Here is an 11459-nt window from a genome sequence, read left to right as displayed (position 1 = left end):
ATATGTATATAGATAGATAGATAGATAGATAGATAGATAGATAGATAGATAGATAGATAGATAGATAGATAGATAGATATGTGGCTTCTTGATAGTGTTTATAAGAGATGGTACAGGGATAGTCATTGTTGGCTCAGGAGAGGAATTCTTAGCAATGAATAACAGCTGTTTTATTCTCACTGCTTCACAGCTGGTCTCTACATCATGTCCTCATAAGTATTAGGTCACTTATTTCTTTCAGTTACCCACAGCTCTCCCAAATCATTAATTAATCAGTAAAAAAAATGACCTACATTACATTAAAATAGTTTATGTCGGTATTGGGCCCTAAACTATTTTACATTAATGACATATGTAATGTTTCCCAAGTACTTAAGATGGTTCTATTTGCTGATGATACCAACATATTTTGCTCTGGTAGTGACTTACAACGTCTAATACAAGAGACGAATGCTGAATCAAATTAAAATTATGGTTGGATATAAATAAACTATCGCTAAATATGAACAAAACAAAACGAATCATTTTTGACATAACACAAATATGAATTTAAATGTACAGATAGATGGAGTAAATATTGAAAGAGTGAAGGAAACTAAATTCTTAGGGGTAATTATAGATGATAAAATTAATTGAAAACCACAAATTAAATATGTGCAAACTAAATTTTCAAGATCAATTGCATTATTAAACTAAGTGAAATATGTCTTTCAGGTTACTTTGTTGCTCAGTAGTACTTCCATACCTTAGCTATTTTGCAGCAGTTTGGGGTAATAATTACATTAGTGCAATCCAGCCATTAATAATTTTGCAAAAGAAAGCAATAAGAACCATTCAGGATATAGGGATCACACTAATAAATTATTTATACAGTCAACACTCTTAAAATTTAGAGACATTGTAGATTTGCAGACAGCACAAATATTATTTCTAGCAAGAAACAAACCATTACCAGGAACCAGGGGTTATAAATTACAGGAACAATTTCATTTCAGAATTCCTTTTGTACGTACAAAAAGTAAAACCTTTTGTGTTTCGGTATGTGGAGCATGTGGAATAGGATGGAGGGGAAGGAAATGTGTTACTATGATTCTGTTTTAAAATAAATACTAAAACAATATTTATACGAGGAACAGAATTGAGGAGGGTATTTCAGTTCGACAGTCTGACGTTTTAATTAATTACTATTACTATATTAACAAGGACATTATCATATTATAATAAAAAGGACAGGCATAAATATAAGCATTTTGCTTCTGCCTGAGCCTTTTCAGTCATTTTGAATGTAATAAATTGTTTTATGATTATATGTTTTGTTATATTTCTGACTGAATAAATCGAATACACCTATGATCAATATTAAAGAAACCTCAAATTCAAGATTTTAATTTTTTATCAAATTTGACATTTTAGCATCTAAATACCTTAGCATGAAATTAAAACAAGAAAATATAGCATAAGCTCATTTTTTACAATCAAGTTTATTTTCTCGATTTTAACTCAGAATTTTAGAAAAGGTTTGAAGGATTAACATGTCATCCAAAAATGGCATTTTCTGTCAACGTACCAGTAATTTGAAATTTTAAGAATCTTGGCTAAATATTTGTTTATTTTGTCCTGAAAACACAATTTTTATTTATTATATTTAGGCAAAATTAACAGGAAAATTAAAACACATTGACTTTTCATTCATCAAACAATAAAAAAGACACACGTATTTGTTTGTTGTGAGTTTATTGATGTGTATCCTCTTGCAGCCATAAATCTGTTTCCAGTGATGTTAATCAATTTTTTTCAAAAATCACCAATATGCCCCTGGTCCTCTTCCACATTCAAGCAGGCAGTTACAAGATCGAAGCTGTTTGGGTGCATAGTGAGACAGTCACATACAGATATACTGTCACAGGAAGAGGAAAAATAAAGAAATTAAAAATATATTTCATAGAATTTCATAGAACAATGCACACCACAGAACGTCCTCCGGAAAAATGCCATGATTGCAACACCAACTATACAGGCATATGAAGACGATACTAAGATAGAGAGAAAACAGGATTAGGATTCACTCGTTTGTGTCGTTCTCTACCCGTAGAAACTCACAAATTGGCTTTTTGCATAATTTTTCTCCAAACGTTGTCCTTCTGTGCATCTCTTCCTGCTTGCACAGCCCTCCAGCTCCAGTAAGCAGCCTTAAATCAGGGCTGGCCCAGTGTTCTCGGGTTGCAAAATTTCAAAAATCAGTCAGAAATGACTAAAACTCTGCCCGCTGCTCAGGACTTTCTGCTCAGCTCAGCGCTCTCCGTTCATTTGGGAGCGTGGGGAAATTATGTGCATCTTGGCCAGCCCTGTTCTTATCCGTCACTGCTGAACACCAGCAATCCAACTGCATTAAGGGTGCAAATCCTCTCAAAATGGGTTTTAGATCCACTTTAGGATTTTAATTTGGATAATTTCTGCAAAGGAAATTAAATAAAACAAACATAAAATCAAAGACTCGACAGGATCTTTCGTTTACTATGAATAAAACAAACTTTTCCAACATTCATCTGAAATAATTTTGTGTTTGATGGGGGAAAAAATCCATTCCATTGAATCTGAATACAATTTTCAGGATGTATTTGAGCTGAGGGTCTGTGCACACCTGCACCTGTCTGCAGAATCCACCAAACTGTAAACCCTAAAACCAACTCATAACCTCTTCTCTGGGGGAAAAAAGTAAAAAGCAGAATAAAAACCTCTAATCTTACATATTTATATTCAGATCTCATATTTGTTAAACAAAGAAAACATGATTTTTTCATTTGCTTTTTTTCTTCACTAAACATTTTAATCAGTACAAAGAATCTTAATATACAAGCAATTTATTGAGATTAAAAAGAACAAACTAAAACACCAATTTTTTTATCAGTCTCATCAGGAAACGAATGATTAAAACACACACACACACACGCACACGCACACGCACACACACACACACACACACACACACACACACACACACACACACACACACACACACACACGATGGAAAACAGAGGTGTGGTATCAGTTTGTTTACTCATAAACAATTTGAATTGCCTTTCACATAATAAAAACATCTGAAGAAATGTTATACATCTCGAGCTGTATTGATAATTACAGATGAGAACTGACAGACGCGTCAGCTGTTCTAAAGAAACATGATCAAAAAGAGCTCTATAGTACAACAGTAGCAGTAGTAGAAGTAGTAGCTTTACTCAAGGATTGTTGTCAGCAAACCGATAAATGGAGTTTGGATCATAAATGATTTAACATCATGTGTTATTGGTCAGTAGTATGTAACCCACTGGGTTTCTGTCCTCTGTCAGACTCCACAGCGCCCCGCCAGGCTTTTCTTAGATCTGCATCTGCTCCAGGTATTTGTAGGTGGGGTTCTCGTAGCCGTGGTTCTGCATTTTGTTGAGGTGTCGCTCCTCTGGTGTCAGCATGGGGTCCACCTGGGAGGCAGGAACAAGGCAGGGGCGATTCATGAAGCGACATGATTTATGATCACTGCTAAAAGTGCGTGATCGTGTTTTTGCCCGTGTCTCTAATCTAGGTGGATTTTTATCAAAACTCTCAAAGTAATGACTGGATGGACACCAACAATAGATTAACTTGTGGAGTTCAACATGGCCGCTGCAGCTTGTTTATTGTGGCAAACAGAAAAATGGCCACAATTTAGTCAACTTCATTACAGTGTTGGGCAAGTTACTTCAAAACTGTAATGCATTATTTATTACTTGTTACCCTCATTTTAAAGTAATTCATTACATTACATTATTACTGATTTAAAAATATAAGGCATTACACTACTTTTGCATTACTTTAAGTTACTTTCACCAAAACAACTTCAATATGAATCTGGTAATCTGACGCTCAGTGAGCTCATGACATATATGTGGAAAGTGATGTGGTGTCTGAGCTAGGGTTGGTGTTAAAAACAGTCAGATATAATAACAGTGCTTTAAAATGGTTGTTTATTAAATGAAAGCAACAACAATCTGTATTCTCAGCACGCTGCCATCTTATATTAACTGAGCAGGGAGTGAGGTGGTGGGGACTCCAAGCCTTGGTCCCCAAATGCCTTGATACGGCCCTGGATGTGGGACTGACTTCTGGGGTGATCTGACTCTATCACATGTATAAATATTAAATGCTTATATATTATTGCTTTTCACTGGTAAAAATGTGTATTGGAGATAAGTCTACCTACTTTGTTTTCTTGATTTTATTTGAATAATTTCCTGCCCTTTCTCTCTCTAACCTTCCTGCATGCTGCATGTTTTCTCCGTCTTCCAGAAAAACTGCTTCCTAGATTTCCTACTTTCTAACTAATCAGCCAAAGGGATCTACCGAACCAGCAGCAATGACTTGAGATCACCGGGGCACAGATTATGAACTCAGCTGAAAAGTACATGAAGTAGAGAATATGGGCTGATATAAACGATCTCAAATGAATTACTTTGTTTTGGTGGAGCGATTTTGTGAATATAACAGCGGACGCAGCTGGAGTATTTGAGCCATTACCGCTGCGTCCTCTCTGCTCATAGAATGCCCGCAAAGCTGAGTCCATAAATGACGTAATATCTTTTTTCAGGCTTCCCGCAATTTGAATTTTTAGGAAACCCACATCCTGATTCTGGGTTTAAAAATGCATTGCAATTACAGCGTTACTGACAATCGTACCGAGTAAATATTACCATTTTCTTTCCCTGTAATGCCTTACATTACCACATTACAGCAAAAAGCAATGCATTACAGTAATTAATTACTTCTGTACCGCGTTACTCCCAACACTGAACTTCAATGATATTAAAGGGGACAAAGAATCTAAACCAACATTTTCTTGTTGTTTGAGAATAAAGACGGCTTGGGTGGTCAACAGCAGCATGCCAAAAAGTCAAAGCCATGTGTGACCTATTTTTTATGTAAATTAGAAAGTTTAAAAATGCAAGAGAAATCCTCTTTTCTGAGAAACCTATCATAAAAACGTCATAACGTAGAGCCCTTTCTCCTCCAGTCTGACGTCTCCAGAGTCTGAGGCCTTCTGGTTTAAACCAACCAATCAGCCAGCAGCTCATTAGCATATTCATGTCCTGGCCAAGTGGGAGGGGTAAACAGCTCTTTCCACAGCTAGGCTGATTTAGAGGGTTTAGACAGGCCTGTATCATGGCTCCTGGGACGGATGAAAGCCAAAAATTTCTTATGCTTCTTAGAGATTCAAAGCAGGGATTTAGATTGCTGATGGCATTCTTTGTCCCCTTTAAACCTGGGGTTTGTAGCGTGGTTTCTTCAATAGAGGAGGAGGAGATTTAGAAATTTGAACGGCTATGGCGCCTTCTCTTTGGTCAATGCTCAAGGCTCGCATAAAAAAATTTGCTTTTGAAACCCGGGGAGGGACTTAGAAGAAATAAATATTATGAATTACTTATTTCACAGATGGAACTATATATATATATACATAAGGCCAAAGTTGATTAATTTCAGGAATTCACCTTAGACTGAGAAACCATCTAAAGGGTCAGGAACCTTTTGCAGGTGTTTAGGATTCATTAGCTGATTAAAATTTGACACCTTTAGTCTCGAATATTGAACCTCATTACTAAATATTCTAATTTAGTAATGAACAACAGTTTTTTTACCCAATATCCCACCGATAACAGGTGGCTTACCTCCACGATGCCATGACTGATGGTGCCGTATTGCCTTTTCCTCAAAAGAACCAGGCTGATTACAATCACAGTTGCTATGGCCACCGTGATCACCAGCAGGCCGATCAGGGCAGTGCTGCTGAAGCTGAAGTCCTCTCCCAGGGGCCGGTAGGACTCCTAACAGGCAGACCGAGCAAGAGGAAGACAAACACGGGTAAGGAAGGAGGCGATAAAACAGATAATTTTGTATACTAGTTTAGTTTTGCAGCGATGACGTTTCTTCAAATGAAATTCCATCAGTGTGATCTTATTTTCATATCCCTAAAAGCTGCAGTTTGCAGAACTTTTCCAGTGTGTTGATGCATCATGTTTTACAGGGAAAAAAAACAGTCAAACTACGATTACTAAGATTTTTAAGGCACTTTTTCTGCAGCGATTGCTTCTAATTTAATACTTTGAAGAAAGCTTTGCGGCTACTTCCCTTAATCGATACAGCCGCTTTTGCTGCAGCAGCTTTTTGAGGTGCTGAGCAAACCGTTACGATGATCAATAATGGGAAAATATGAGACTCACATATAACTTTCCATCAAACATTTATCACACTTGTTTATTTATGAGACAAAACAACCGAGTTTGATGGCTGAAATGAGATTTTTCTGTTCTGAACATAAAGTAGGTTGTGTTATGAAAAATATTCAAATCAAAATATTCAAAAGGGGTACTTTTCTTTTTTTTCTTAAGGATCAAAGTGGCTTTGAAGTGAGAAAATCCATCGATTGGAGGAGCTCTGACTAGCAGTTTATGAGGAACGACATCCCTCCGGGTTGGGAATCTGTGAAATAGTTTCTTCCCGTGGACGGACACGCACGCCAGGAGCCTCTTTTAGACATCCAGTTCCATTTACACCAATCAGCCAAAACATTAAAACCACTCAAATGTGAACAGAGTAGTAACAAACTTATCTTTAAGTCATGAAGAGCAACTTTATTACAAATGGGCCACAACATCTGTTTAATTACACAATGCAATCTAATTATATTGTAACCTAATGAAGATGATCACTTGTTTGGGATATATTTTGTCATTTTAGATCATTATTATTTGAATTTAACTTTCAGGCCTTCATTTAACTACAGCTAAATCCTGATTATATGTTGCTTAGACTAAGAATCTGTTGCTCAGTGGATAATTGTGATTTTTGCATCTAATTTTAATAAAAAATATTGAATTAATCCCTGATTTAAAACCTTAGTGAATAATTGCAAATATATCTTTACCTAATCATGAAATATTCAACAAAATGTCATCAGAAGCTTGTTTTTAGGTATATGGTTCACTAGAATTTGGCTACTTTCATCACTCTTCTGCTGCAGACTCCCCTTCTAAACCCTCAGTCCAATTGGGCACCCTCATGATGCTTCAGATGAACGGATCTGACTCCAGCTCCATGTCGGGAGTTGCTTTTTAATGCTGCGGCTGATTGGTATGTCCACACGTGTCCCGAATTCTCCACAAACAGTTGAATCTGGCACATATGACACAGTCTGATCATATGTGGACACCCATTAGGGAGGAGGGACCCCTCACCTGCTCATTCCTGCACATAAACTGAGTAAAACCAGTTTGTGTGGATTTGTCACGTAAATTGAAATTTTCAACATGTGCATTCAGACATTCACATAACAGACATGCACCCATGCAGAAAAAGGATCAGAATGTTCTAATTCAAGGGGGAAATTTTTAAAAAAGTAATCAAAAAAACAAGGATAATGGTGGGGGTATCTCTGCGCACTCCCACACTCCCTCCTTCTGTCACCTTCTCCCCACTAAGCTACAGTTCCCCAGAGTAGCCAGAGGAGGGCGCTGCTGTACTCACCAGCTCATCATCATGCATAATGCTGACTCTTTCTGCACTGTAAACCACTTCTTTAACATCCAGGGACTCATCAATCACCTGTCAACACAGACAGGGGAGCCCGGGTTACAGTCACCACAGTGTGTGTGTGTGTGTGTGAGGTTGTTTGTTCTAAAGACAGAGATACCAGAGACAGGAGAGTGAGAGTGTGTGAATGTGCAGCAAACTGTGACGATTCACTGCCGTGTTTAGACAGGGAGGAGGTGGTTGGAAGCATCAACAACAGACTTTTCCTTCAGCCACACAGTTTTTTACACAGACTCTCGTCGCCGAGAGCTCTAATAGGAGGAAGAAGCGTTGCGAGTGGAATGATCAGGAGGCAGAAAGAAGCAGAGCGTGGTGTTCAGAGTCAGTCTGTCACGTTTTACTTTCATTTCACCATCAGACTGCTCCGTCTCAATCCATGCAGATCCATGCAACGCAAAAATCTCCCATTCATGCGCACACACACACACACACATTCACTGCACCTGGATCAGCATGCAGAACATGTTAATCATTCAGCAGCCAACTATTAGCTGAAAACCCACGAGGAGGCCTGGCGACTCTGGCAAAGACAAGTGGCATGCAGCGACCGGCGAGCAGAGCGTGGAGTCGATTTGCATGAGAGTTGGCGGCGGGAAGAAGCCACACACATATCCTCCAGCGAGACAGCCGTAACTATGACAACATAGTTACCAGTACAATCCGTCACAATAAAAGCTGAAATCAACAGAGCCGGGTGTCCTCGTTCACCTCCATCCCCTCCCAGAGTCATCCTCTCTCCGGTGTTTAGCTTCAGAAACACTCACCACATTGTTGTCCCCCATTTTGGGTTTGCTGTTGATGATCCTCTCCTCGGCGCCGATCAGCCCGTCCAGTCCAGCCATGGCGGAGCCTAGAGGAGGCGAAGGACCTCGGTCAGTGATGACAGATTGCCACAAACAAAAACAAACAAACAGAGGGATGGGGTGGGGCTGGTGGTGGTGGACAGCAGCACAAACACAAACTGTTACATCCGTCTCCTCGGTGCTCTGGTGACAACAATCCCCTTTTCTTCCACTCACACAGACGGAGATCTGTGAACACTCGTCTGAAACAAACTCAGGCTTTTGACAGCTGAGGTTTCTCTGTAACTATCCAGATTTAAACAATCAGTCACTAAATAACACCTCATCCTGGCTCCCGTGCGCTTCCGAGACTCGTGCTTTTTGATGCTGCTCATCAGATTAACACAAATACCTTTGAGTAAAGCGAGGAGCAGCACTGCGCACTAACCGACACCAGTCAGCAGCAGCGACTCGGTCACTGCAGAGCGCACATAAGACGTCTCATCACCCATGAAGACACGACGACCTCTGAGAACAACGAGACCAGCTGTTCGCATCGAGCCACGTCAGAGTTTAAGTTGTTGTGATTTAGCAGAGAAAATAAATTAATTATAAAACAAATAATCAGTCATTATAATCTTGTGGATTTTTTTCCAATAAAATACTTTTTGAATTGCAGTCAAATCTAAAGTTCACGTGAAATGTAAAAGCTGCAGATGTAGAGCACAGATCGTCCCGATTCTGCCGTTAGTGGAAGCCATCTTTTGGGCCATTCCCATCTGTACTGGGTCGGTCCGGGCTGGGTAGCCCCAGTCGGCCCCAGCCTGGCCCGGTTGATTCCACACATCCTTGTCTTAAGCCCATGTGGGCTGATTCTACCCACCAATCAGAGGCTTGCTCTAATGGAAGGTGTGAATTTGCTGTCAGCAGTGGGTGTGTTGGCCCTGGTCGGCCTGAAGCAGACCCCCTCGAGAAGAGGGCTGAGAATGAGCCTTGGTTGGCCCGGAAAAATACCAGGCCATCCAGATATGTAATCAACCTACGCTACCCGGCCCGGGCCGACCCGGTACAGATGGGAATGGCCCATTTGTGTCAGATGAGTGTTTGGTGTTTGTTCTGGAGTCAGAGCCGTTTAGTTTGGGTGTTTGGTCCTGCAGAGGCAGAACAGAACTGAGTGGAGTGACACGTTCAGGTACTCGGCCCCTATGGTTAAGCAGCTGGACAAGTTCCTGCAGGAGTTCTTGTCCATAATTCTGTAGCCCTCTGATCCTCACTGCACCCTCTGAATCGTTGCTGACGTGGGAAAGTACACAACATGTCTTCACCCACTGCAGACGGCTACTTTTGTTTACGTTCGCTAGACCTCCAGCCATCTGGACTAGAGATGACACGACTCTGATTTTGAAGGCCGATACTGATTTCTGATTCAGGTGACCTCTGCTGATCTTGGCTTATTCAAATTAGGATTCTGGAAGTAAAAATCTTCACAGGAATGATCTGTTATTGCTAGCAGGAATTAGCACTAAGCATTGGTGCGTTCACAGACTGAGAAAAAAAATTAATAAATTTTTATTTCAGTTTATCAATCATTTAGGCTAATTTTGCTAAATATTTGTGCTTTTTTGATGCACTTCTACAAAAAAGACTAAGAACTTTTGCATTTTTCTTCTAATTAAGAGAAAATTTGAGCTAAATTGCTCTTGATGGAAATGTTTGAGGGAGAAGGAAGTGATGTCATACCACTCTACTCTATAAGCACAAGGATTTGTGGAATAACTAAAGAGGGCAGATAAGGATGTGAACATTTATTCTTATTATCTACCTGCTTTTCTATAGAGGTGAAGCGATAATCCTAGTATGGTGAAAATAATCAAAACATAAAAACAAGTTAGTGATGGAACAAAAGGATGCTGGCCGACAGAAGATCAAACAGAGGAAAAGCAGAACAAAAACAGATGGTTTTGAAACGAGATGCAACAGAGGCACCAACCTTTCTTGAAGGCTCGTGGGGAGTCTGATAGATCGCCTTGACGTTAGAAATGAGCAACAGAAAAAAAAGAAAGTTGAGAGAAAAGAGAAAACTTAGATAAGAAGAGAAAAGGCAGGATTGTCAAGCTGTTCATTAATTAGCCAAGGAGTTCAGCAGGGAAGAGAAGGGAAATGAACGGGATAATAATCATAAAAATGGGAGCCGATTCAGAGTTGGCAGCCCTGTCTGAGTCCTCTGGGGGTTCTGGCATGTTTTTAAATGTTCTTTGGAGAGTTGATTGTAATTTTCCTTCCATTTTGCTGGAAGCTTTCCATCCATCATCTTTCCTTTCTCCTTCAGGACTCGGCCATTTGCTTGGCACAAAAGCGATGACAACAGAAACCAAACTGCTCTTTTTCCTGAAGCTGCAGGCTCCGGTTTTATCTGAACTGCAGAGCTGCGTTCGAGGCAGAGATAAGCCCCGCAGCACGCTCACACCAGCACGCCAAACACACAGGGGGCATTTCTTCCTCAGTGACCTACAGCTCTGTTGTGCGTAACAAAGACACGTGTGTGTGTGTGTGTGTGTTGTTGATTTCTGCAAAGCCCCGGGGTTCATGCCTGCCGTTGCGTACCCTCTGGCTCTGAGTGGGATCCCAACGACGTGACCTGGATGGGCCGGTAGGGTTTACCCTCAGACACGGGGACCTCCATGCTCTCCTCTGATGACACGGTAACATCTGGCTGCGATTCGGAGATGGACGACAGGAACTGGTCCATGTCAGCTTTCTGCTCCTGGAGCAGCTCATCTGCAGACAAGGACAAAATTGGATGGGACAGCCTTGAGTACGCTAACCTCAGCAGCGTGCAAACAGTCCAGGGTTCTGACCTAAACCTCAAAGTCAAAAATAAAGAATATTTAAGTCACATTTTAATGTGCTTGTAGACGGAATTTGTCTTCAAAGTGATGAATTCAGTTCTACATAGGAAATCAGGTGTTTTCTCTTTTTGCTTTTAGAAACCAAAAATATGTTAATAGGAACTCCAGCTATGAGGACGTGGATGCCCTAATAAGCCACAAGTTTTCTGTTGTA

At 40.2% G+C, this 11459-nt stretch overlaps 1 protein-coding gene across 5 annotated transcripts in view; it reads right to left on the bottom strand.

Moving 5' to 3' along the window:
- Positions 1 to 3148: 3148 nt before the first annotated feature.
- The window catches only part of aplp2 (amyloid beta (A4) precursor-like protein 2), a 71433-nt gene continuing 63122 nt past the window's right edge, over positions 3149 to 11459 (bottom strand). For 2 of the 5 annotated variants that reach the window (XM_054742596.2, XM_054742601.2), the window contains 6 exons: positions 11001 to 11174; positions 10387 to 10422; positions 8379 to 8464; positions 7549 to 7626; positions 5694 to 5849; positions 3149 to 3476 (listed from right to left, as the gene is read on the bottom strand). In XM_054742596.2, the coding sequence (XP_054598571.1) occupies positions 3375 to 3476; positions 5694 to 5849; positions 7549 to 7626; positions 8379 to 8464; positions 10387 to 10422; positions 11001 to 11174 (632 nt within the window). In that variant the 3' untranslated portion in view covers positions 3149 to 3374. The remainder of the gene's footprint in view (positions 3477 to 5693; positions 5850 to 7548; positions 7627 to 8378; positions 8465 to 10386; positions 10423 to 11000; positions 11175 to 11459) is intronic. The other 3 variants (XM_054742599.2, XM_054742598.2, XM_054742600.2) reach the window with 3 other exon arrangements.

The sequence above is a fragment of the Nothobranchius furzeri genome, chromosome 13 (genome assembly GCF_043380555.1).
Source record: "Nothobranchius furzeri strain GRZ-AD chromosome 13, NfurGRZ-RIMD1, whole genome shotgun sequence".
Lineage (NCBI taxonomy): Eukaryota > Metazoa > Chordata > Actinopteri > Cyprinodontiformes > Nothobranchiidae > Nothobranchius > Nothobranchius furzeri.
This window is presented reverse-complemented; position numbering and strand designations above follow the sequence as displayed.